Source organism: Phalangium opilio, unplaced genomic scaffold (genome assembly GCF_054372755.1).
Source record: "Phalangium opilio isolate 3A_F unplaced genomic scaffold, DU_Popi_V2 ptg000009l_1, whole genome shotgun sequence".
Lineage (NCBI taxonomy): Eukaryota > Metazoa > Arthropoda > Arachnida > Opiliones > Phalangiidae > Phalangium > Phalangium opilio.
Window position 1 is genome coordinate 13,027,401 of NW_028324146.1, and position 23,053 is coordinate 13,050,453.

Genomic DNA, 23,053 nt, shown 5'->3' on the forward strand with positions numbered 1-23,053 from the left:
TTCTTTTTGTTATTGTTTTATAAAGATGAAAGTTAATTAAATTAAAATTATTAACTAGCACTCTCGGCAACGGCCATATCACGCTGAATACTCCGGTTCTCGTCCGATAACCGAAGTTAAGCAGCGTCGAGCGCAGTCACTACTTCGGAGGGAGACCACTTAGGAACACTGCGTGCCGTTGGCTTTTTCACTTTTTTTTCCTCTTTTAAATTTTAATAGATATGAAAAAAAGCAAACATGTTTTTTTTTGTTATTCTTTAAAAATGATGAAGGTTAATTTGTCTGACTTAATTTAAATTCGAATTATTAACTAGCACTCTCGGCAACGGCCATATCACGCTGAATACACCGGTTCTCGTCCGATAACCGAAGTTAAGCAGCGTCGAGCGCATACAGTACTTGGGAATACTGCGTGCCGTTGGCTTTTTCACTTTTGGTTCCTCTTTCAAACTCCACCAAATATGAAAAAAGCAAACATATCTTCTTTTTGTTATTGTTTAATAAAGATGAAAGTTAATTAAATTAAAATTATTAACTAGCACTCTCGGCAACGGCCATATCACGCTGAATACACCGGTTCTCGTCCGATAGCCGAAGTTAAGCAGCGTCGAGCGCAGTCACTACTTGGGAGGGAGACCACTTAGGAACACTGCGTGCCGATGGCTTTTTCACTTTTTTTTCCTCTTTCAAATTTTAATAGATATGAAAAAAGCAAACATGCTTTCATTTTGTTATTGTTTTAAATTGATGAAGGTTAATTTGTCTCACTTAATTTAAATTCGAATTATTAACTAGCACTCTCGGCAACGACCATATCACGCTGAATACACCGGTTCTCGTCCATTCACCGTAGTTAAGCAGCGTCGAGCGCAGTCAGTACTTGGGAGGGGAGACCACTTAGGAACACTGCGTGCCGTTGGCTTTTTCACTTTTTTTTCCTCTTTTAAATTTTAAAAGATATGAAAAAAGCAAACATGTTTTTTTTGTTATTGTTTTAAAAAGATGAAGGTCAAATTGTCTCACTTAATTGAAATTCGAATTATTATCTAGCACTCTAGGCAACGGCCATATCACGCTGAGAACACCGGTTCTCGTCCGATCACCGAAGTTAAGCAGCGTCGAGCGCATACAGTACTTGGGAATACTGCGTGCCGTTGGCTTTTTCACTTTTGTTTCCTCTTTCAAATTCCACCAAATATGAAAAAAGCAAACATATCTTCTTTTTGTTATTGTTTTATAAAGATGAAAGTTAATTTAATTCAAATTATTAACTAGCACTCTCGGCAACGGCCATAACACGCTGAATACACCGGTTCTCGTCCGATAACCGAAGTTAAGAAGCGTCGAGCGCAGTCAGTACTTGGGAGGGAGACCACTTAGGAACACTGCGTGCCGTTGGCTTTTTCACTTTTTTTCCTCTTTTAAATTTTAATAGATATGAAAAAAGCAAACATGTTTTCTTTTTGTTATTGTTTTAAAATGATGAAGGTTAATTTGTCTTACTTAATTTAAATTCGAATTATTACCTAGCACTCTCGGCAACGGCCATATCACGCTGAGAACACCGGTTCTCGTCCGACCGCCGACGTTAGCAGCGTCGAGCGCAGTCAGTACTTGGGAATACTGCGTGCAACGGCCATATCACGCTGAAAACACCGGTTCTCGTCCGATCACCGAAGTTAAGCAGCGTCGAGCGCATACAGTACTCGCCCGGTCCTCTCTGGGGTTCCACAGGGTTCAATTCCTGGACCTCTGTTGTTCAACCTACTTGCCGAGTGCACTAACTGAGGACTGTTCCTTGTATCAATATGCCGATGATAGTTACATATCTCTAGCTATCCGATCCCCGGCGGACCAACTGACATTGCAAAATAACATCAACAATATCTTCGCGTGGGGTCTCGCTAACAACATCTCTCTCAACATCAATAAATGTTGTTTTATGGTCATTTCTCGTCGGAGCCCAAGAGATGACGTTCTCTATTTTATACAGAACGTTCCATTAAATCGCGTTGTCTCCATGAAACTCCTAGGTGTCCAGATATCAAGCGATTTAAGTTGGTCCTCTAATGTCACTCACGCTAGAAACCGAGCGCAACGTCTGTGTGGTCTGATTCGTCGAACCTCCGGGTACTCCAAAGCGTCTATCACCCTCTATCGATCCATGTGCCTACCTGTCCTAGAGTACGCTACTCCGGTGTGGAACCCTTACTTGAAGAAGGACATTGATTCTCTTGAGGGTGTCCAGCGCCGTTTCACGAGTTTCTACTTGAAGTCACCCAGACCGGGCAAACCAAATCACATCCCTTATGCTAGGCGTCTACAGAATCTACTTCTCTTACCGTTAACGATTCGCCGCGACGTATCTGACTTAGTGACGTTTCTTAGACTCGCGCGCTCTCCGTACTTTGATCTAGATGATTTTGTCCGACTTAGCTCGAGGCATTCTGTCCCCACCTACTTCATCCCATACGCAAGATGTCTGGCCTTAAAGAACTCGTATTTTTACCGGATAGTGCGATTGTGGAATAGCCTGCCTTGCGACATTCGTCAAAATTGTACTCTTTCAATACCACAATTTCGGTCTCTAGTGTCTGATTTTGTCTTTAATATTTGGTTACGTGAAAATTTGTAATTTTGTTAATATTTATTTAATATTTTTTTTTTTATTTATTTATTTTTTTAAAGTTTCGTTTTCTGTATGGTTCTCTTTATTTATGTCATGTGTTGTCCCGGTAACCACCACATATAGGCTTGCCTCTGTGGTTGCCAGCGAATTATTTTTGCGAAATAAATAATATTATTATTATTATTATTATTACAGTACTTGGGAATACTGCGTGCCGTTGGCTTTTTCACTTTTGTTTCCTCTTTTAAATTCCACCCGATATGAAAAAAGCAAACATATCTTCTTTTTGTTATTGTTTTATAAAGATGAAGGTTAATTTGTCTCACTTAATTTAAATTCGAATTATAACTAGCACTCTCGGCAACGGTCATATCACGCTGAAAACACCGGTTCTCGTCCGATCACCGAAGTTAAGCAGCGTCGAGCGCATACAGTACTCGGGAATACTGCGTACCGTTGGTTTTTCCCTTTTGTTTCCTCTTTTAAATTCCACCCGATATGAAAAAAGCAAACATATCTTCTTTTTGTTATTGTTTTATAATGATGAAAGTTAATTAAATTCAAATTATTAACTAGCACTCTCGGCAATGGCCATATGACGCTGAATACTCCGGTTCTCGTCCGATAACCGAAGTTAAGCAGCGTCGAGCGCAGTCACTACTTGGGAGCGAGACCACTTAAGAACACTGCGTGCCGTTGGCTTTTTCACTTTTTTTTCCTCTTTTAAATTTTAATAGATATGAAAAAAGCAAACACGTTTTTTTTGTTATTGTTTTAAAATGATGAAGGTTAATTTGTCTCACTTAATTTAAATTCGAATTATTAACTAGCACTCTCGGCAACGGCCATATCACGCTGAAAACACCGGTTCACGTCCGATCACCGAAGTAAAGCAGCGTCGAGCGCATACAGTAATTGGGAATACTGCGTGCCGTTGGCTTTTTCTCTTTTGTTTCCTCTTTTAAATTCCACCAGATATGAAAAAAGCAAACATATCTTCTTTTTGTTATTGTTTTATAAAGATGAAAGTTAATTTAATTCAAATTATTAACTAGCACTCTCGGCAACGGCCATAACACGCTGAATACACCGGTTCTCGTCCGATAACCGAAGTTAAGAAGCGTCGAGCGCAGTCAGTACTTGGGAGGGAGACCTCTTAGGAACACTGCGTGCCGTTGGCTTTTTCACTTTTTTTTCCTCTTTTAAATTTTAATAGATATGAAAAAAGCAAACATGTTTTCTTTTTGTTTTTGTTTTAAAATGATGAAGGTTAATTTGTCTCACTTAATTTAAATTCGAATTATTAACTAGCACTCTCGGCAACGGCCATATCACGCTGAAAACACCGGTTCACGTCCGATCACCGAAGTTAAGCAGCGTCGAGCGCATACAGTACTTGGGTATACTGCGTGCCATTGGCTTTTTCACTTTTGTTTCCTCTTTTAAATTACAATAGATATGAAAAAAGCAAACGTATCTTCTTTTTGTTATTGTTTTATAAAGATGAAGGTTAATTAAATTCAAATTATTAACTAGCACTATCGGCAACGGCCATATCACGCTGAATACACCGGTTCTCGTCCGATAACCGAAGTTAAGCAGCGTCGAGCGCAGTCAGTACTTGGGAGGGCGACCACTTAGGAACACTGCGTGCCGTTAGCGTTTTCACTTTTTTTTCCTCTTTTAAATTCCAATAGATATGAAAAAAGCAAACATATTTTCTTTTTGTTATTGTTTTAAAAAGATGAAGGTTAATTTGTCTCACTTAATTTAAATTCGAATTATTATCTAGCACTCTCGGCAACGGCCATATCACGCTGAGAACACCGGTTCTCGTCCGACCGCCGACGTTAGCAGCGTCGAGCGCAGTCAGTACTTGGGAATACTGCGTGCCGTTGGCTTTTTCACTTTTGTTTCCTCTTTTAAATTCCACCCGATATAAAAAAAGCAAACATATCTTCTTTTTGTTATTGTTTTATAAAGATGAAGGTTAATTTGTCTCACTTAATTTAAATTCGAATTAATAACTAGCACTCTCGGCAACGGTCATATCACGCTGAAAACACCGGTTCTCGTCCGATCACCGAAGTTAAGCAGCGTCGAGCGCATACAGTACTTGGGAATACTGCGTGCCGTTAGTTTTTCCCTTTTGTTTCCTCTTTTAAATTCCACCCGATATGAAAAAAGCAAACATGTTTTCTTTTTGTTATTGTTTTAAAATGATGAAGGTTAATTTGTCTTACTTAATTTAAATTCGAATTATTACCTAGCATTCTCGGCAACGGCCATATCACGCTGAGAACACCGGTTCTCGTCCGACCGCCGAAGTTAGCAGCGTCGAGCGCAGTCAGTACTTGGGAATACTGCGTGCAACGGCCATATCACGCTGAAAACACCGGTTCTCGTCCGATCACCGAAGTTAAGCAGCGTCGAGCGCATACAGTACTTGGGAATACTGCGTGCCGTTGGCTTTTTCACTTTTGTTTTCTCTTTTAAATTCCACCAGATATGAAAAAAGCAAACATATCTTCTTTTTTTTATTGTTTTATAAAGATGAAAGTTAATTTAGTTCAAATTATTAACTAGCACTCTCGGCAACGGCCATAACACGCTGAATACACCGGTTCTCGTCCGATAACCGAAGTTAAGAAGCGTCGAGCGCAGTCAGTACTTGGGAGGGCGACCACTTAGGAACACTGCGTGCCGTTAGCGTTTTCACTTTTTTTTCCTCTTTTAAATTTTAATAGATATGAAAAAAGCAAACATGTTTTCTTTTTGTTATTGTTTTAAAATGATGAAGGTTAATTTGTCTCACTTAATTTAAATTCGAATTATTAACTAGCACTCTCGGCAACGGCCATATCACGCTGAAAACACCGGTTCACGTCCGATCACCGAAGTTAAGCAGCGTCGAGCGCATACAGTACTTGGGAATACTGCGTGCCGTTGGCTTTTTCACTTTTGTTTTCTCTTTTAAATTCCACCAGATATGAAAAAAGCAAACATATCTTCTTTTTGTTATTGTTTTATAAAGATGAAAGTTAATTTAGTTCAAATTATTAACTAGCACTCTCGGCAACGGCCATAACACGCTGAATACACCGGTTCTCGTCCGATAACCGAAGTTAAGAAGCGTCGAGCGCAGTCAGTACTTGGGAGGGCGACCACTTAGGAACACTGCGTGCCGTTAGCGTTTTCACTTTTTTTTCCTCTTTTAAATTTTAATAGATATGAAAAAAGCAAACATGTTTTCTTTTTCTTATTGTTTTAAAATGATGAAGGTTAATTTGTCTCACTTAATTTAAATTCGAATTTTTAACTAGCACTCTCGGCAACGGCCATATCACGCTGAAAACACCGGTTCACGTCCGATCACCGAAGTTAAGCAGCGTCGAGCGCATACAGTACTTGGGAATACTGCGTGCCGTTGGCTTTTTCACTTTTGTTTTCTCTTTTAAATTCCACCAGATATGAAAAAAGCAAACATATCTTCTTTTTGTTATTGTTTTATAAAGATGAAAGTTAATTTAGTTCAAATTATTAACTAGCACTCTCGGCAACGGCCATAACACGCTGAATACACCGGTTCTCGTCCGATAACCGAAGTTAAGAAGCGTCGAGCGCAGTCAGTACTTGGGAGGGCGACCACTTAGGAACACTGCGTGCCGTTAGCGTTTTCACTTTTTTTTCCTCTTTTAAATTTTAATAGATATGAAAAAAGCAAACATGTTTTCTTTTTGTTATTGTTTTAAAATGATGAAGGTTAATTTGTCTCACTTAATTTAAATTCGAATTATTAACTAGCACTCTCGGCAACGGCCATATCACGCTGAAAACACCGGTTCACGTCCGATCACCGAAGTTAAGCAGCGTCGAGCGCATACAGTACTTGGGTATACTGCGTGCCATTGGCTTTTTCACTTTTGTTTCCTCTTTTAAATTACAATAGATATGAAAAAAGCAAACGTATCTTCTTTTTGTTATTGTTTTATAAAGATGAAGGTTAATTAAATTCAAATTATTAACTAGCACTCTCGGCAACGGCCATATCACGCTGAATACACCGGTTCTCGTCCGATAACCGAAGTTAAGCAGCGTCGAGCGCAGTCAGTACTTGGGAGGGCGACCACTTAGGAACACTGCGTGCCGTTAGCGTTTTCACTTTTTTTTTCCTCTTTTAAATTCCAATAGATATGAAAAAAGCAAACATATTTTCTTTTTGTTATTGTTTTAAAAAGATGAAGGTTAATTTGTCTCACTTAATTTAAATTCGAATTAATATATAGCACTCTCGGCAACGGCCATATCACGCTGAGAACACCGGTTCTCGTCCGACCGCCGACGTTACCAACGTCGAGCGCAGTCAGTACTTCGGAATACTGCGTTCCGTTGGCTTTTTCACTTTTGTTTCCTCTTTTAAATTCCACCCGATATGAAAAAAGCAAACATATCTTCTTTTTGTTATTGTTTTATAAAGATGAAGGTTAATTTGTCTCACTTAATTTAAATTCGAATTAATAACTAGCACTCTCGGCAACGGTCATATCACGCTGAAAACACCGGTTCTCGTCCGATCACCGAAGTTAAGCAGCGTCGAGCGCATACAGTACTTGGGAATACTGCGTGCCGTTGGTTTTTCCCTTTTGTTTCCTCTTTTAAATTCCACCCGATATGAAAAAAGCAATAATATCTTCTATTTGTTATTGTTTTATAATGATGAAAGTTAATTAAATTCAAATTATTAACTAGCACTCTCGGCAACGGCCATATCACGCTGAATACTCCGGTTCTCGTCCGATAACCGAAGTTAAGCAGCGTCGAGCGCAGTCACTACTTGGGAGCGAGACCACTTAAGAACACTGCGTGCCGTTGGCTTTTTCACTTTTTTTTCCTCTTTTAAATTTTAATAGATATGAAAAAAGCAAACACGTTTTCTTTTTGTTATTGTTTTAAAATGATGAAGGTTAATTTGTCTCACTTAATTTAAATTCGAATTATTAACTAGCACTCTCGGCAACGGCCATATCACGCTGAAAACACCGGTTCACGTCCGATCACCGAAGTAAAGCAGCGTCGAGCGCATACAGTACTTGGGAATACTGCGTGCCGTTTGCTTTTTCACTTTTGTTTCCTCTTTAAAATTCCACCAGATATGAAAAAAGCAAACATATCTTCTTTTTGTTATTGTTTTATAAAGAAGAAAGTTAATTAAATTCAAATTTTTAACTAGCATTCTCGGCAACAGCCATATCACGCTGAATACACCGGTTCTCGTCCGATATCCGAAGTTATGCAGCGTCGAGCGCAGTCATTACTTGGGAGGGAGACCACTTAGGAACACTGCGTGTCGTTGGCTTTTTCACTTTTTTTTCCTCTTTTAAATTTTAATAGATATGTAAAAAGCAAACAGGTTTTCTTTTTGCTATTGTTTTAAAATGATGAAGGTTAATTTGTCTCACTTAATTTAAATTCGAGTTATTAACTAGCACTCTCGGCAACGGCCATATCACGCTGAAAACACCGGTTCACGTCCGATCACCGAAGTTAAGCAGCGTCGAGCGCATACAGTACTTGGGAATACTGCGTGCCGTTTGCTTTTTCACTTTTGTTTCCTCTTTTAAATTCCACCAGATATGAAAAAAGCAAACATATCTTCTTTTTGTTATTGTTTTATAAAGATGAAAGTTAATTAAATTCAAATTATTAACTAGCACTCTCGACAACGGCCATATCACGCTGAATACTCCGGTTCTAGTCCGATAACCGAAGTTAAGCAGCGTCGAGCGCAGTCACTACTTGGGAGCGAGACCACTTAAGAACACTGCGTGCCGTTGGCTTTTTCACTTTTTTTTCCTCTTTTAAATTTTAATAGATATGAAAAAAGCAAACACGTTTTCTTTTTGTTATTGTTATAAAATGATGAAGGTTAATTTGTCTCACTTAATTTAAATTCGAATTATTAACTAGCACTCTCGGCAACGGCCATATCACGCTTAAAACACCGGTTCACGTCCGATCACCGAAGTAAAGCAGCGTCGAGCGCATACAGTACTTGGGAATACTGCGTGCCGTTTGCTTTTTCACTTTTGTTTCCTCTTTTAAATTCCACCAGATATGAAAAAAGCAAACATATCTTCTTTTGGTTATTGTTTTATAAAGATGAAAGTTAATTAAATTCAAATTATTAACTAGCACTCTCGGCAACGGCCATATCACGCTGAATACACCGGTTCTCGTCCGATAACCGAAGTTAAGCAGCGTCGAGCGCAGTCAGTACTTGGGAGGGCGACCACTTAGGAACACTGCGTGCCGTTAGCGTTTTCACTTTTTTTTTCCTCTTTTAAATTCCAATAGATATGAAAAAAGCAAACATATTTTATTTTTGTTATTGTTTTAAAAAGATGAAGGGTAATTTGTCTCACTTAATTTAAATTCGAATTATTATCTAGCACTCTCGGCAACGGCCATATCACGCTGAGAACACCGGTTCTCGTCCGACCGCCGACGTTACCAGCGTCGAGCGCAGTCAGTACTTGGGAATACTGCGTGCCGTTGGCTTTTTCACTTTTGTTTCCTCTTTTAAATTCCACCCGATATGAAAAAAGCAAATATATCTTCTTTTTGTTATTGTTTTATAAAGATGAAGGTTAATTTGTCTCACTTAATTTAAATTCGAATTAATAACTAGCACTCTCGGCAACGGTCATATCACGCTGAAAACACCGGTTCTCGTCCGATCACCGAAGTTAAGCAGCGTCGAGCGCATACAGTACTTGGGAATACTGCGTGCCGTTGGTTTTTCCCTTTTGTTTCCTCTTTTAAATTCCACCCGATATGAAAAAAGCAATAATATCTTCTTTTTGTTATTGTTTTATAAAGATGAAAGTTAATTAAATTCAAATTATTAACTAGCACTCTCGACAACGGCCATATCACGCTGAATACTCCGGTTCTAGTCCGATAACCGAAGTTAAGCAGCGTCGAGCGCAGTCACTACTTGGGAGCGAGACCACTTAAGAACACTGCGTGCCGTTGGCTTTTTCACTTTTTTTTCCTCTTTTAAATTTTAATAGATATGAAAAAAGCAAACACGTTTTCTTTTTGTTATTGTTATAAAATGATGAAGGTTAATTTGTCTCACTTAATTTAAATTCGAATTATTAACTAGCACTCTCGGCAACGGCCATATCACGCTGAAAACACCGGTTCACGTCCGATCACCGAAGTAAAGCAGCGTCGAGCGCATACAGTACTTGGGAATACTGCGTGCCGTTTGCTTTTTCACTTTTGTTTCCTCTTTTAAATTCCACCAGATATGAAAAAAGCAAACATATCTTCTTTTGGTTATTGTTTTATAAAGATGAAAGTTAATTAAATTCAAATTATTAACTAGCACTCTCGGCAACGGCCATATCACGCTGAATACACCGGTTCTCGTCCGATAGCCGAAGTTAAGCAGCGTCGAGCGCAGTCAGTACTTGGGAGGGCGACCACTTAGGAACACTGCGTGCCGTTAGCGTTTTCACTTTTTTTTTCCTCTTTTAAATTCCAATAGATATGAAAAAAGCAAACATATTTTATTTTTGTTATTGTTTTAAAAAGATGAAGGGTAATTTGTCTCACTTAATTTAAATTCGAATTATTATCTAGCACTCTCGGCAACGGCCATATCACGCTGAGAACACCGGTTCTCGTCCGACCGCCGACGTTACCAGCGTCGAGCGCAGTCAGTACTTGGGAATACTGCGTGCCGTTGGCTTTTTCACTTTTGTTTCCTCTTTTAAATTCCACCCGATATGAAAAAAGCAAATATATCTTCTTTTTGTTATTGTTTTATAAAGATGAAGGTTAATTTGTCTCACTTAATTTAAATTCGAATTAATAACTAGCACTCTCGGCAACGGTCATATCACGCTGAAAACACCGGTTCTCGTCCGATCACCGAAGTTAAGCAGCGTCGAGCGCATACAGTACTTGGGAATACTGCGTGCCGTTGGTTTTTCCCTTTTGTTTCCTCTTTTAAATTCCACCCGATATGAAAAAAGCAATAATATCTTCTTTTTGTTATTGTTTTATAATGATGAAAGTTAATTAAATTCAAAATATTAACTAGCACTCTCGGCAACGGCCATATCACGCTGAATACTCCGGTTCTCGTCCGATAACCGAAGTTAAGCAGCGTCGAGCGCAGTCACTACTTGGGAGCGAGACCACTTAAGAACACTGCGTGCCGTTGGCTTTTTCACTTTTTTTTCCTCTTTTAAATTTTAATAGATATGAAAAAAGCAAACACGTTTTCTTTTTGTTATTGTTTTAAAATGATGAAGGTTAATTTGTCTCACTTAATTTAAATTCGAATTATTAACTAGCACTCTCGGCAACGGCCATATCACGCTGAAAACACCGGTTCACGTCCGATCACCGAAGTAAAGCAGCGTCGAGCGCATACAGTACTTGGGAATACTGCGTGCCGTTTGCTTTTTCACTTTTGTTTCCTCTTTTAAATTCCACCAGATATGAAAAAAGCAAACATATCTTCTTTTTGTTATTGTTTTATAAAGAAGAAAGTTAATTAAATTCAAATTATTAACTAGCATTCTCGGCAACGGCCATATCACGCTGAATACACCGGTTCTCGTCCGATATCCGAAGTTATGCAGCGTCGAGCGCAGTCATTACTTGGGAGGGAGACCACTTAGGAACACTGCGTGTCGTTGGCTTTTTCACTTTTTTTTCCTCTTTTAAATTTTAATAGATATGTAAAAAGCAAACAGGTTTTCTTTTTGTTATTGTTTTATAATGATGAAGGTTAATTTGTCTCACTTAATTTAAATTCGAATTATTAACTAGCACTCTCAGCAACGGCCATATCACGCTGAAAGCACTGGTTCACGTCCGATCACCGAAGTTAAGCAGCGTCGAGCGCATACAGTACTTGGAAATACTGCGTGCCGTTAGCTTTTTCACTTTTGTTTCCTCTTTCAAATTCCACCAGATATGAAAAAAGCAAACATATCTTCTTTTTGTTATTGTTTTATAAAGATGAAAGTTAATTAAATTCAAATTATTAACTAGCACTCTCGACAACGGCCATATCACGCTGAATACTCCGGTTCTAGTCCGATAACCGAAGTTAAGCAGCGTCGAGCGCAGTCACTACTTGGGAGCGAGACCACTTAAGAACACTGCGTGCCGTTGGCTTTTTCACTTTTTTTTCCTCTTTTAAATTTTAATAGATATGAAAAAAGCAAACACGTTTTCTTTTTGTTATTGTTTTAAAGTGATGAAGGTTAATTTGTCTCACTTAATTTAAATTCGAATTATTAACTAGCACTCTCGGCAACGGCCATATCACGCTGAAAACACCGGTTCACGTCCGATCACCGAAGTTAAGCAGCGTCGAGCGCATACAGTACTTGGGTATACTGCGTGCCATTGGCTTTTTCACTTTTGTTTCCTCTTTTAAATTACAATAGATATGAAAAAAGCAAACGTATCTTCTTTTTGTTATTGTTTTATAAAGATGAAGGTTAATTAAATTCAAATTATTAACTAGCACTCTCGGCAACGGCCATATCACGCTGAATACACCGGTTCTCGTCCGATAACCGAAGTTAAGCAGCGTCGAGCGCAGTCAGTACTTGGGAGGGCGACCACTTAGGAACACTGCGTGCCGTTAGCGTTTTCACTTTTTTTTTCCTCTTTTAAATTCCAATAGATATGAAAAAAGCAAACATATTTTCTTTTTGTTATTGTTTTAAAAAGATGAAGGTTAATTTGTCTCACTTAATTTAAATTCGAATTATTATCTAGCACTCTCGGCAACGGCCATATCACGCTGAGAACACCGGTTCTCGTCCGACCGCCGACGTTACCAGCGTCGAGCGCAGTCAGTACTTGGGAATACTGCGTGCCGTTGGCTTTTTCACTTTTGTTTCCTCTTTTAAATTCCACCCGATATGAAAAAAGCAAACATATCTTCTTTTTGTTATTGTTTTATAAAGATGAAGGTTAATTTGTCTCACTTAATTTAAATTCGAATTAATAACTAGCACTCTCGGCAACGGTCATATCACGCTGAAAACACCGGTTCTCGTCCGATCACCGAAGTTAAGCAGCGTCGAGCGCATACAGTACTTGGGAATACTGCGTGCCGTTGGTTTTTCCCTTTTGTTTCCTCTTTTAAATTCCACCCGGTATGAAAAAAGCAATAATATCTTCTTTTTGTTATTGTTTTATAATGATGAAAGTTAATTAAATTCAAATTATTAACTAGCACTCTCGGCAACGGCCATATCACGCTGAATACTCCGGTTCTCGTCCGATAACCGAAGTTAAGCAGCGTCGAGCGCAGTCACTACTTGGGAGCGAGACCACTTAAGAACACTGCGTGCCGTTGGCTTTTTCACTTTTTTTTCCTCTTTTAAATTTTAATAGATATGAAAAAAGCAAACACGTTTTCTTTTTGTTATTGTTTTAAAATGATGAAGGTTAATTTGTCTCACTTAATTTAAATTCGAATTATTAACTAGCACTCTCGGCAACGGCCATATCACGCTGAAAACACCGGTTCACGTCCGATCACCGAAGTAAAGCAGCGTCGAGCGCATACAGTACTTGGGAATACTGCGTGCCGTTTGCTTTTTCACTTTTGTTTCCTCTTTTAAATTCCACCAGATATGAAAAAAGCAAACATATCTTCTTTTTGTTATTGTTTTATAAAGAAGAAAGTTAATTAAATTCAAATTATTAACTAGCATTCTCGGCAACGGCCATATCACGCTGAATACACCGGTTCTCGTCCGATATCCGAAGTTATGCAGCGTCGAGCGCAGTCATTACTTGGGAGGGAGACCACTTAGGAACACTGCGTGTCGTTGGCTTTTTCACTTTTTTTTCCTCTTTTAAATTTTAATAGATATGTAAAAAGCAAACAGGTTTTCTTTTTGTTATTGTTTTAAAATGATGAAGGTTAATTTGTCTCACTTAATTTAAATTCGAATTATTAACTAGCACTTTCGGCAACGGCCATATCACGCTGAAAGCACCGGTTCACGTCCGATCACCGAAGTTAAGCAGCGTCGAGCGCATACAGTACTTGGGAATACTGCGTGCCGTTAGCTTTTTCACTTTTGTTTCCTCTTTTAAATTCCACCAGATATGAAAAAAGCAAACATATCTTCTTTTTGTTATTGTTTTATAAAGATGAAAGTTAATGAAATTCAAATTATTAACTAGCACTCTCGGCAACGGCCATATCACGCTGAATACACCGATTCTCGTCCCATAGCCGATGTTAAGCAGCGTCGAGCGCAGTCATTACTTGGGAGGGAGACCACTTAGGATCACTGCGTGCCGTTGGCTTTTTCACTTTTTTTTCCTCTTTTAAATTTTAATAGATATGTAAAAAGCAAACAGGTTTTCTTTTTGTTTTTGTTTTAAAATGATGAAGGTTAATTTGTCTCACTTAATTTAAATTCGAATTATTAACTAGCACTCTCGGCAACGGCCATATCACGCTGAAAACACCGGTTCACGTCCGATCACCGAAGTTAAGCAGCGTCGAGCGCATACAGTACTTGGGAATACTGCGTGCCGTTGGCTTTTTCACTTTTGTTTCCTCTTTCAAATTCCACCAGATATGAAAAAAGCAAACATATCTTCTTTTTGTTATTGTTTTATAAAGATGAAAGTTAATTAAATTCAAATTATTAACTAGCATTCTCGGCAACGGCCATATCACGCTGAATACACCGGTTCTCGTCCGATAACCGAAGTTAAGCAGCGTCGAGCGCAGTCACTACTTGGGAGGGAGACCACTTAGGAACACTGCGTGCCGTTGGCTTTTTCACTTTTTTTTGCTCTTTTAAATTTTAATAGATATGAAAAAAGCAAACATGTTTTCTTTTTGTTATTGTTTTAAAATGATGAAGGTTAATTTGTCTCACTTAATTTAAATTCGAATTATTAACTAGCACTCTCGGCAACGGCCATATCACGCTGAAAACACCGGTTCACGTCCGATCACCGAAGTTAAGCAGCGTCGAGCGCATACAGTACTTGGGAATACTGCGTGCCGTTGGCTTTTTCACTTTTGCTTCCTCTTTCAAATTCCACCAGATATGAAAAAAGCAAACATATCTTCTTTTTGTTATTGTTTTATAAAGATGAAAGTTAATTAAATTCAAATTATTAACTAGCATTCTCGGCAACGGCCATATCACGCTGAATACACCGGTTCTCGTCCGATAACCGAAGTTAAGCAGCGTCGAGCGCAGTCACTACTTGGGAGGGAGACCACTTAGGAACACTGCGTGCCGTTGGCTTTTTCACTTTTTTTTGCTCTTTTAAATTTTAATAGATAAGAAAAAAGCAAACATGTTTTCTTTTTGTTATTGTTTTAAAATGATGAAGGTTAATTTGTCTCACTTAATTTAAATTCGAATTATTAACTAGCACTTTCGGCAACGGCCATATCACGCTGAAAGCACCGGTTCACGTCCGATCACCGAAGTTAAGCAGCGTCGAGCGCATACAGTACTTGGGAATACTGCGTGCCGTTAGCTTTTTCACTTTTGTTTCCTCTTTCAAATTCCACCAGATATGAAAAAAGCAAACATATCTTCTTTTTGTTATTGTTTTGTAAAGATGAAAGTTAATGAAATTCAAATTATTAACTAGCACTCTCGGCAACGGCCATATCACGCTGAATACACCGATTCTCGTCCCATAGCCGAAGTTAAGCAGCGTCGAGCGCAGTCATTACTTGGGAGGGAGACCACTTAGGATCACTGCGTGCCGTTGGCTTTTTCACTTTTTTTTGCTCTTTTAAATTTTAATAGATATGAAAAAAGCAAACATGTTTTCTTTTTGTTATTGTTTTAAAATGATGAAGGTTAATTTGTCTCACTTAATTTAAATTCGAATTATTAACTAGCACTTTCGGCAACGGCCATATCACGCTGAAAGCACCGGTTCACGTCCGATCACCGAAGTTAAGCAGCGTCGAGCGCATACTGTACTTGGGAATACTGCGTGCCGTTTGCTTTTTCACTTTTGTTTCCTCTTTTAAATTCCACCAGATATGAAAAAAGCAAACATATCTTCTTTTTTGTTATTGTTTTATAAAGATGAATGTTAATTAAATTCAAACTATTAACTAGCACTCTCGGCAACGGCCATATCACGCTGAAAGCACCAGTTCACGTCCGATCACCGAAGTTAAGCAGCGTCGAGCGCATACAGTACTTGCGAATACTGCGTGCCGTTTGCTTTTTCACTTTTGTTTCCTCTTTTAAATTCCACCTGATATGAAAAAAGCAAACATATCTTCTTTTTTGTTATTGTTTTATAAAGATGAATGTTAATTAAATTCAAATTATTAACTAGCACTCTCGGCAACGGCCATATCACGCTGAATACTCCGGTTCTCGTCCGATAACCGAGGTTAAGCAGCGTCGAGCGCAGTCACTACTTGGGAGGGAGACCACTTAGGAACACTGCGTGCCGTTGGCTTTTTCACTTTTTTTTCCTCTTTTAAATTTTAATAGATATGAAAAAAGCAAACACGTTTTCTTTTTGTTATTGTTTTAAAATGATGAAGGTTAACTTGTCTCACTTAATTTAAATTCGAATTATTAACTAGCACTCTCGGCAACGGCCATATCACGCTGAAAACACCGGTTCACGTCCGATCACCGAAGTTAAGCAGCGTCGAGCGCATACAGTACTTGGGAATACTGCGTGCCGTTGGCTTTTTCACTTTTGTTTCCTCTTTCAAATTCCACCAGATATGAAAAAAGCAAACATATCTTCTTTTTGTTATTGTTTTATAAAGATGAAAGTTGATGAAATTCAAATTATTAACTAGCACTCTCGGCAACGGCCATATCACGCTGAATACACCGATTCTCGTCCCATAGCCGAAATTAAGCAGCGTCGAGCGCAGTCATTACTTGGGAGGGAGACCACTTAGGATAACTGCGTGCCGTTGGCTTTTTCACTTTTTTTTCCTCTTTTAAATTTTAATAGATATGTAAAAAGCAAACAGGTTTTCTTTTTGTTATTGTTTTAAAATGATGAAGGTTAATTTGTCTCACTTAATTTAAATTCGAATTATTAACTAGCACTCTCGGCAACGGCCATATCACGCTGAAAACACCGGTTCACGTCCGATCACCGAAGTTAAGCAGCGTCGAGCGCATACAGTACTTGGGAATACTGCGTGCCGTTGGCTTTATCACTTTTGCTTCCTCTTTCAAATTCCACCAGATATGAAAAAAGCAAACATATCTTCTTTTTGTTATTGTTTTATAAAGATGAAAGTTAATTAAATTCAAATTATTAACTAGCATTCTCGGCAACGGCCATATCACGCTGAATACACCGGTTCTCGTCCGATAACCGAAGTTAAGCAGCGTCGAGCGCAGTCACTACTTGGGAGGGAGACCACTTAGGAACACTGCGTGCCGTTGGCTTTTTCACTTTTTTTGCTCTTTTAAATTTTAATAGATATGAAAAAAAGCAAACATGTTTTCTTTTTGTTATTGTTTTAAAATGATGAAGGTTAATTTGTCTCACTTAATTTAAATTCGAATTATTAACTAGCACTTTCGGCAACGGCCATATCACGCTGAAAGCACCGGTTCACGTCCAATCACCGAAGTTAAGCAGCGTCGAGCGCATACAGTACTTGGGAATACTGCGTGCCGTTTGCTTTTTCACTTTTGTTTCCTCTTTTAAATTCCACCAGATATGAAAAAAGCAAACATATCTTCTTTTTTGTTATTGTTTTATAAAGATGAATGTTAAATAAATTCAAATTATTAACTAGCACTCTCGGCACCGGCCATATCACGCTGAATACACCGATTCTCGTCCCATAGCCGAAATTAAGCAGCGTCGAGCGCAGTCATTACTTGGGAGGGAGACCACTTAGGATCACTGCGTGCCGTTGGCTTTTTCACTTTTTTTTCCTCTTTTAAATTTTAATAGATATGTAAAAAGCAAACAGGTTTTCTTTTGGTTATTGTTTTAAAATGATGAAGGTTAATTTGTCTCACTTAATTTAAATTCGAATTATTAACTAGCACTCTCGGCAACGGCCATATCACGCTGAAAACACCGGTTCACGTCCGATCACCGAAGTTAAGCAGCGTCGAGCGCATACAGTACTTGGGAATACTGCGTGCCGTTGGCTTTTTCACTTTTGTTTCCTCTTTCAAATTCCACCAGATATGAAAAAAGCAAAAATATCTTCTTTTTGTTATTGTTTTATAAAGATGAAAGTTAATGAAATTCAAATTATTAACTAACACTCTCGGCAACGGCCATATCACGCTGTATACACCGATTCTCGTCCCATAGCCGAAGTTAAGCAGCGTCGAGCGCAGTCATTACTTGGGAGGGAGACCACTTAGAATCACTGCGTGCCGTTGGTTTTTTCACTTTTTTTTCCTCTTTTAAATTTTAATAGATATGTAAAAAGCAAACAGGTTTTCTTTTTGTTATTGTTTTAAAATTATGAAGGTTAATTTGTCTCACTTAATTTAAATTCGAATTATTAACTAGCACTCTCGGCAACGGCCATATCACGCTGAAAACACCGGTTCACGTCCGATCACCGAAGTTAAGCAGCGTCGAGCGCAGTCAGTACTTGGGAATACTGCGTGCCGTTGGCTTTTTCACTTTTGTTTCTTCTTTCAAATTCCACCAGATATGAAAAAAGCAAACATATCTTCTTTTTTGTTATTGTTTTATAAAGATGAAAGTTAATTAAATTCAAATAATTAACTAGCACTCTCGGCAACGGCCATATCACGCTGAATACACCGGTTCTCGTCCGATAACCGAAGTTAAGCAGCGTCGAGCGCAGTCACTACTTGGGAGGGAGACCACTTAGGAACACTGCGTGCCGTTGGCTTTTTCACTTTTTTTTCCTCTTTTAAATTTTAATAGATATGAAAAAAGCAAACATGTTTTCTTTTTGTTATTGTTTTAAAATGATGAAGGTTAATTTGTCTCACTTAATTTAAATTCGAATTATTATCTAGCACTCTCGGCAACGGCCATATCACGCTGAAAACACCGGTTCACGTCCGATCACCGAAGTTAAGCAGCGTCGAGCGCATACAGTACTTGGGAATACTGCGTGCCGTTGGCTTTTTCACTTTTGTTTCTTCTTTCAAATTCCACCAGATATGAAAAAAGCAAACATATCTTCTTTTTTGTTATTGTTTTATAAAGATGAAAGTTAATTAAATTCAAATTATTAACTAGCACTCTCGGCAACGGCCATATCACGCTGAATACACCGGTTCTTGTCCGATAACCGAAGTTAAGCAGCGTCGAGCGCAGTCACTACTTGGGAGGGAGACCACTTAGGAACACTGCGTGCCGTTGGCTTTTTCACTTTTTTTTCCTCTTTTAAATTTTAATAGATATGAAAAAAGCAAACATGTTTTCTTTTTGTTATTGTTTTAAAATGATGAAGGTTAATTTGTCTCACTTAATTTAAATTCGAATTATTAACTAGCACTTTCGGCAACGGCCATATCACGCTGAAAACACTGGTTCATGTCCGATCACCGAAGTTAAGCAGCGTCGAGCGCATACAGTACTTGGGAATACTGCGTGCCGTTTGCTTTTTCACTTTTGTTTCCTCTTTTAAATTCCACCAGACATGAAAAAAGCAAACATATCTTCTATTTGTTATTGTTTTATAAAGAAGAAAGTTAATTAAATTCAAATTATTAACTAGCATTCTCGGCAACGGCCATATCACGCTGAATACACCGGTTCTCGACCGATAACCGAAGTTAAGCAGCGTCGAGCGCAGTCATTACTTGGGAGGGAGACCACTTAGGAACACTGCGTGCCGTTGGCCTTTTCACTTTTTTTTCCTCTATTAAATTTTAATAGATATGTAAAAAGCAAACAGGTTTTCTTTTTGTTATTGTTTTAAAATGATGAAGGTTAATTTGTCTCACTTAATTTAAATTCGAATTATTAACTAGCACTCTCGGCAACGGCCATATCACGCTGAAAACACCGGTTCACGTCCGATCACCGAAGTTAAGCAGCGTCGAGCGCATACAGTACTTGGGAATACTGCGTGCCGTTTGCTTTTTCACTTTTGTTTCCTCTTTTAAATTCCACCAGACATGAAAAAAGCAAACATATCTTCTTTTTGTTATTGTTTTATAAAGAAGAAAGTTAATTAAATTCAAATTATTAACTAGCATTCTCGGCAACGGCCATATCACGCTGAATAAACCGGTTCTCGACCGATAACCGAAGTTAAGCAGCGTCGAGCGCAGTCATTACTTGGGAGGGAGACCACTTAGGAACACTGCGTGCCGTTGGCTTTTTCACTTTTTTTTCCTCTTTTAAATTTTAATAGATATGTAAAAAGCAAACAGGTTTTCTTTTTGTTATTGTTTTAAAATGATGAAGGTTAATTTGTCTCACTTAATTTAAATTCGAATTATTAACTAGCACTCTCGGCAACGGCCATATCACGCTGAAAACACCGGTTCACGTCCGATCACCGAAGTTAAGCAGCGTCGAGCGCATACAGTACTTGGGAATACTGCGTGCCGTTTGCTTTTTCACTTTTGTTTCCTCTTTTAAATTCCACCAGACATGAAAAAAGCAAACATATCTTCTTTTTGTTATTGTTTTATAAAGAAGAAAGTTAATTAAATTCAAATTATTAACTAGCATTCTCGGCAACGGCCATATCACGCTGAATAAACCGGTTCTCGTCCGATAACCGAAGTTAAGCAGCGTCGAGCGCAGTCATTACTTGGGAGGGAGACCACTTAGGAACACTGCGTGCCGTTGGCTTTTTCACTTTTTTTTCCTCTTTTAAATTTTAATAGATATGTAAAAAGCAAACAGGTTTTCTTTTTGTTATTGTTTTAAAATGATGAAGGTTAATTTGTCTCACTTAATTTAAATTCGAATTATTAACTAGCACTCTCGGCAACGGCCATATCACGCTGAAAACACCGGTTCACGTCCGATCACCGAAGTTAAGCAGCGTCGAGCGCATACAGTACTTGGGAATACTGCGTGCCGTTGGCTTTTTCACTTTTGTTTCCTCTTTTAAATTTTAATAGATATGAAAAAAGCAAACACGTTTTCTTTTTGTTATTGTTTTAAAATGATGAAGGTTAATTTGTCTCACTTAATTTAAATTCGAATTATTAACTAGCACTCTCGGCAACGGCCATATCACGCTGAAAACACCGGTTCACGTCCGATCATCGAAGTTAAGCAGCGTCGAGCGCATACAGTACTTGGGAATACTGCGTGCCGTTGGCTTTTTCACTTTTGTTTCCTCTTTCAAATTCCACCAGATATGAAAAAAGCAAACATATCTTTTTGTTATTGTTTCATAAAGATGAAAGTTAATGAAATTCAAATTATTAACTAGCACTCTCGGCACCGGCCATATCACGCTGAATACACCGATTCTCGTCCCATAGCCGAAATTAAGCAGCGTCGAGCGCAGTCATTACTTGGGAGGGAGACCACTTAGGATCACTGCGTGCCGTTGGCTTTTTCACTTTTTTTTCTTCTTTTAAATTTTAATAGATATGTAAAAAGCAAACAGGTTTTCTTTTTGTTATTGTTTTAAAATGATGAAGGTTAATTTGTCTCACTTAATTTAAATTCGAATTATTAACTAGCACTCTCGGCAACGGCCATATCACGCTGAAAACACCGGTTCACGTCCGATCACCGAAGTTAAGCAGCGTCGAGCGCATACAGTACTTGGGAATACTGCGTGCCGTTTGCTTTTTCACTTTTGTTTCTCTTTTAAATTCCACCAGATATGAAAAAAGCAAACATATCTTCTTTTTTGTTATTGTTTTATAAAGATGAAAGTTAATTGAATTCAAATTATTAACTAGCACTCTCGGCAAGGGCCATATCACGCTGAATACACCGGTTCTCGTCCGATAACCGAAGTTAAGCAGCGTCGAGCGCAGTCACTACTTGGGAGGGAGACCACTTAGGAACACTGCGTGCCGTTGGCTTTTTCACTTTTTTTTCCTCTTTTAAATTTTAATAGATATGAAAAAAGCAAACACGTTTTCTTTTTGTTATTGTTTTAAAATGATGAAGGTTAATTTGTCTCACTTAATTTAAATTCGAAATATTAACTAGCACTCTCGGCAACGGCCATATCACGCTGAAAACACCGGTTCACGTCCGATCACCGAAGTACAGCAGCGTCGAGCGCATACAGTACTTGGGAATACTGCGTGCCGTTTGCTTTTTCACTTTTGTTTCCTCTTTTAAATTCCACCAGACATGAAAAAAGCAAACATATCTTCTTTTTGTTATTGTTTGATAAAGAAGAAAGTTAATTAAATTCAAATTATTAACTAGCATTCTCGGCAACGGCCATATCACGCTGAATACACCGGTTCTCGTCCGATAACCGAAGTTAAGCAGCGTCGAGCGCAGTCATTACTTGGGAGGGAGACCACTTAGGAACACTGCGTGCCGTTGGCTTTTTCACTTTTTTTTCCTCTTTTAAATTTTATTAGATATGTAAAAAGCAAACAGGTTTTCTTTTTGTTATTGTTTTAAAATGATGAAGGTTAATTTGTCTCACTTAATTTAAATTCGAATTATTAACTAGCACTCTCGGCAACGGCCATATCACGCTGAAAACACCGGTTCACGTCCGATCACCGAAGTTAAGCAGCGTCGAGCGCATACAGTACTTGGGAATACTGCGTGCCGTTGGCTTTTTCACATTTGTTTCCTCTTTTAAATTTTAATAGATATGAAAAAAGCAAACACGTTTTCTTTTTGTTATTGTTTTAAAATGATGAAGGTTAATTTGTCTCACTTAATTTAAATTCGAATTATTAACTAGCACTCTCGGCAACGGCCATATCACGCTGAAAACACCGGTTCACGTCCGATAATCGAAGTTAAGCAGCGTCGAGCGCATACAGTACTTGGGAATACTGCGTGCCGTTGGCTTTTTCACTTTTGTTTCCTCTTTCAAATTCCACCAGATATGAAAAAAGCAAACATATCTTCTTTTTGTTATTGTTTTATAAAGATGAAAGTTAATGAAATTCAAATTATTAACTAGCACTCTCGGCAACGGCCATATCACGCTGAATACACCGGTTCTTGTCCGATAACCGAAGTTAAGCAGCGTCGAGCGCAGTCACTACTTGGGAGGGAGACCACTTAGGAACACTGCGTGCCGTTGGCTTTTTCACTTTTTTTTCCTCTTTTAAATTTTAATAGATATGAAAAAAGCAAACATGTTTTCTTTTTGTTATTGTTTTAAAATGATGAAGGTTAATTTGTCTCACTTAATTTAAATTCGAATTATTAACTAGCACTTTCGGCAACGGCCATATCACGCTGAAAACACTGGTTCATGTC

At 38.4% G+C, this 23,053-nt stretch overlaps 1 protein-coding gene and 62 pseudogenes across 1 annotated transcript; all 63 read left to right on the forward strand.

Moving 5' to 3' along the window:
* The first annotated feature begins 65 nt into the window (after positions 1-65).
* LOC149715201 (5S ribosomal RNA) lies at positions 66-184 on the forward strand (annotated as a pseudogene).
* Positions 185-321: 137 nt separating this feature from the next.
* On the forward strand, positions 322-424 carry LOC149715202 (5S ribosomal RNA; annotated as a pseudogene).
* A 122-nt stretch (positions 425-546) lies between these two features.
* LOC149715203 (5S ribosomal RNA) lies at positions 547-665 on the forward strand (annotated as a pseudogene).
* Positions 666-802: 137 nt separating this feature from the next.
* On the forward strand, positions 803-922 carry LOC149715204 (5S ribosomal RNA; annotated as a pseudogene).
* A 135-nt stretch (positions 923-1,057) lies between these two features.
* Positions 1,058-1,160, forward strand: LOC149715205 (5S ribosomal RNA; annotated as a pseudogene).
* Positions 1,161-1,282: 122 nt separating this feature from the next.
* On the forward strand, positions 1,283-1,401 carry LOC149715206 (5S ribosomal RNA; annotated as a pseudogene).
* A 541-nt stretch (positions 1,402-1,942) lies between these two features.
* Positions 1,943-2,635, forward strand: LOC149715207 (uncharacterized). Its single transcript, XM_089844836.1, has one exon. It carries the CDS (start codon positions 1,943-1,945, stop codon positions 2,633-2,635), a length of 693 nt encoding a protein of 230 aa, XP_089700962.1.
* A 353-nt stretch (positions 2,636-2,988) lies between these two features.
* LOC149715208 (5S ribosomal RNA) lies at positions 2,989-3,091 on the forward strand (annotated as a pseudogene).
* A 121-nt stretch (positions 3,092-3,212) lies between these two features.
* Positions 3,213-3,331, forward strand: LOC149715209 (5S ribosomal RNA; annotated as a pseudogene).
* A 360-nt stretch (positions 3,332-3,691) lies between these two features.
* LOC149715210 (5S ribosomal RNA) lies at positions 3,692-3,810 on the forward strand (annotated as a pseudogene).
* Positions 3,811-4,172: 362 nt separating this feature from the next.
* Positions 4,173-4,291, forward strand: LOC149715211 (5S ribosomal RNA; annotated as a pseudogene).
* Positions 4,292-4,667: 376 nt separating this feature from the next.
* On the forward strand, positions 4,668-4,770 carry LOC149715212 (5S ribosomal RNA; annotated as a pseudogene).
* A 227-nt stretch (positions 4,771-4,997) lies between these two features.
* On the forward strand, positions 4,998-5,100 carry LOC149715213 (5S ribosomal RNA; annotated as a pseudogene).
* A 122-nt stretch (positions 5,101-5,222) lies between these two features.
* Positions 5,223-5,341, forward strand: LOC149715214 (5S ribosomal RNA; annotated as a pseudogene).
* Positions 5,342-5,478: 137 nt separating this feature from the next.
* On the forward strand, positions 5,479-5,581 carry LOC149715215 (5S ribosomal RNA; annotated as a pseudogene).
* A 122-nt stretch (positions 5,582-5,703) lies between these two features.
* Positions 5,704-5,822, forward strand: LOC149715216 (5S ribosomal RNA; annotated as a pseudogene).
* A 137-nt stretch (positions 5,823-5,959) lies between these two features.
* On the forward strand, positions 5,960-6,062 carry LOC149715217 (5S ribosomal RNA; annotated as a pseudogene).
* A 122-nt stretch (positions 6,063-6,184) lies between these two features.
* LOC149715218 (5S ribosomal RNA) lies at positions 6,185-6,303 on the forward strand (annotated as a pseudogene).
* Positions 6,304-6,665: 362 nt separating this feature from the next.
* LOC149715219 (5S ribosomal RNA) lies at positions 6,666-6,784 on the forward strand (annotated as a pseudogene).
* A 377-nt stretch (positions 6,785-7,161) lies between these two features.
* On the forward strand, positions 7,162-7,264 carry LOC149715220 (5S ribosomal RNA; annotated as a pseudogene).
* Positions 7,265-7,385: 121 nt separating this feature from the next.
* LOC149715221 (5S ribosomal RNA) lies at positions 7,386-7,504 on the forward strand (annotated as a pseudogene).
* Positions 7,505-7,866: 362 nt separating this feature from the next.
* Positions 7,867-7,985, forward strand: LOC149715222 (5S ribosomal RNA; annotated as a pseudogene).
* A 137-nt stretch (positions 7,986-8,122) lies between these two features.
* LOC149715223 (5S ribosomal RNA) lies at positions 8,123-8,225 on the forward strand (annotated as a pseudogene).
* A 122-nt stretch (positions 8,226-8,347) lies between these two features.
* LOC149715224 (5S ribosomal RNA) lies at positions 8,348-8,466 on the forward strand (annotated as a pseudogene).
* A 362-nt stretch (positions 8,467-8,828) lies between these two features.
* Positions 8,829-8,947, forward strand: LOC149715225 (5S ribosomal RNA; annotated as a pseudogene).
* Positions 8,948-9,324: 377 nt separating this feature from the next.
* Positions 9,325-9,427, forward strand: LOC149715226 (5S ribosomal RNA; annotated as a pseudogene).
* A 121-nt stretch (positions 9,428-9,548) lies between these two features.
* LOC149715227 (5S ribosomal RNA) lies at positions 9,549-9,667 on the forward strand (annotated as a pseudogene).
* A 362-nt stretch (positions 9,668-10,029) lies between these two features.
* Positions 10,030-10,148, forward strand: LOC149715228 (5S ribosomal RNA; annotated as a pseudogene).
* A 377-nt stretch (positions 10,149-10,525) lies between these two features.
* Positions 10,526-10,628, forward strand: LOC149715229 (5S ribosomal RNA; annotated as a pseudogene).
* A 121-nt stretch (positions 10,629-10,749) lies between these two features.
* On the forward strand, positions 10,750-10,868 carry LOC149715230 (5S ribosomal RNA; annotated as a pseudogene).
* A 362-nt stretch (positions 10,869-11,230) lies between these two features.
* Positions 11,231-11,349, forward strand: LOC149715231 (5S ribosomal RNA; annotated as a pseudogene).
* Positions 11,350-11,711: 362 nt separating this feature from the next.
* LOC149715232 (5S ribosomal RNA) lies at positions 11,712-11,830 on the forward strand (annotated as a pseudogene).
* Positions 11,831-12,192: 362 nt separating this feature from the next.
* On the forward strand, positions 12,193-12,311 carry LOC149715233 (5S ribosomal RNA; annotated as a pseudogene).
* A 377-nt stretch (positions 12,312-12,688) lies between these two features.
* On the forward strand, positions 12,689-12,791 carry LOC149715234 (5S ribosomal RNA; annotated as a pseudogene).
* Positions 12,792-12,912: 121 nt separating this feature from the next.
* On the forward strand, positions 12,913-13,031 carry LOC149715235 (5S ribosomal RNA; annotated as a pseudogene).
* Positions 13,032-13,393: 362 nt separating this feature from the next.
* On the forward strand, positions 13,394-13,512 carry LOC149715236 (5S ribosomal RNA; annotated as a pseudogene).
* A 137-nt stretch (positions 13,513-13,649) lies between these two features.
* On the forward strand, positions 13,650-13,752 carry LOC149715237 (5S ribosomal RNA; annotated as a pseudogene).
* A 378-nt stretch (positions 13,753-14,130) lies between these two features.
* On the forward strand, positions 14,131-14,233 carry LOC149715238 (5S ribosomal RNA; annotated as a pseudogene).
* Positions 14,234-14,355: 122 nt separating this feature from the next.
* Positions 14,356-14,474, forward strand: LOC149715239 (5S ribosomal RNA; annotated as a pseudogene).
* Positions 14,475-14,611: 137 nt separating this feature from the next.
* Positions 14,612-14,714, forward strand: LOC149715240 (5S ribosomal RNA; annotated as a pseudogene).
* Positions 14,715-14,836: 122 nt separating this feature from the next.
* LOC149715241 (5S ribosomal RNA) lies at positions 14,837-14,955 on the forward strand (annotated as a pseudogene).
* Positions 14,956-15,092: 137 nt separating this feature from the next.
* On the forward strand, positions 15,093-15,195 carry LOC149715242 (5S ribosomal RNA; annotated as a pseudogene).
* An 830-nt stretch (positions 15,196-16,025) lies between these two features.
* Positions 16,026-16,144, forward strand: LOC149715243 (5S ribosomal RNA; annotated as a pseudogene).
* Positions 16,145-16,281: 137 nt separating this feature from the next.
* LOC149715244 (5S ribosomal RNA) lies at positions 16,282-16,384 on the forward strand (annotated as a pseudogene).
* A 378-nt stretch (positions 16,385-16,762) lies between these two features.
* LOC149715245 (5S ribosomal RNA) lies at positions 16,763-16,865 on the forward strand (annotated as a pseudogene).
* Positions 16,866-16,987: 122 nt separating this feature from the next.
* On the forward strand, positions 16,988-17,106 carry LOC149715246 (5S ribosomal RNA; annotated as a pseudogene).
* A 619-nt stretch (positions 17,107-17,725) lies between these two features.
* Positions 17,726-17,828, forward strand: LOC149715247 (5S ribosomal RNA; annotated as a pseudogene).
* A 378-nt stretch (positions 17,829-18,206) lies between these two features.
* LOC149715248 (5S ribosomal RNA) lies at positions 18,207-18,309 on the forward strand (annotated as a pseudogene).
* A 123-nt stretch (positions 18,310-18,432) lies between these two features.
* On the forward strand, positions 18,433-18,551 carry LOC149715249 (5S ribosomal RNA; annotated as a pseudogene).
* Positions 18,552-18,688: 137 nt separating this feature from the next.
* Positions 18,689-18,791, forward strand: LOC149715250 (5S ribosomal RNA; annotated as a pseudogene).
* A 123-nt stretch (positions 18,792-18,914) lies between these two features.
* Positions 18,915-19,033, forward strand: LOC149715251 (5S ribosomal RNA; annotated as a pseudogene).
* A 362-nt stretch (positions 19,034-19,395) lies between these two features.
* Positions 19,396-19,514, forward strand: LOC149715252 (5S ribosomal RNA; annotated as a pseudogene).
* Positions 19,515-19,651: 137 nt separating this feature from the next.
* On the forward strand, positions 19,652-19,754 carry LOC149715253 (5S ribosomal RNA; annotated as a pseudogene).
* A 122-nt stretch (positions 19,755-19,876) lies between these two features.
* LOC149715254 (5S ribosomal RNA) lies at positions 19,877-19,995 on the forward strand (annotated as a pseudogene).
* A 137-nt stretch (positions 19,996-20,132) lies between these two features.
* LOC149715255 (5S ribosomal RNA) lies at positions 20,133-20,235 on the forward strand (annotated as a pseudogene).
* Positions 20,236-20,357: 122 nt separating this feature from the next.
* Positions 20,358-20,476, forward strand: LOC149715256 (5S ribosomal RNA; annotated as a pseudogene).
* A 137-nt stretch (positions 20,477-20,613) lies between these two features.
* LOC149715257 (5S ribosomal RNA) lies at positions 20,614-20,716 on the forward strand (annotated as a pseudogene).
* A 137-nt stretch (positions 20,717-20,853) lies between these two features.
* On the forward strand, positions 20,854-20,956 carry LOC149715258 (5S ribosomal RNA; annotated as a pseudogene).
* A 375-nt stretch (positions 20,957-21,331) lies between these two features.
* LOC149715259 (5S ribosomal RNA) lies at positions 21,332-21,434 on the forward strand (annotated as a pseudogene).
* Positions 21,435-21,556: 122 nt separating this feature from the next.
* LOC149715260 (5S ribosomal RNA) lies at positions 21,557-21,675 on the forward strand (annotated as a pseudogene).
* Positions 21,676-22,037: 362 nt separating this feature from the next.
* On the forward strand, positions 22,038-22,156 carry LOC149715261 (5S ribosomal RNA; annotated as a pseudogene).
* A 137-nt stretch (positions 22,157-22,293) lies between these two features.
* On the forward strand, positions 22,294-22,396 carry LOC149715262 (5S ribosomal RNA; annotated as a pseudogene).
* A 362-nt stretch (positions 22,397-22,758) lies between these two features.
* LOC149715263 (5S ribosomal RNA) lies at positions 22,759-22,877 on the forward strand (annotated as a pseudogene).
* The last annotated feature ends 176 nt before the right edge of the window (positions 22,878-23,053 follow it).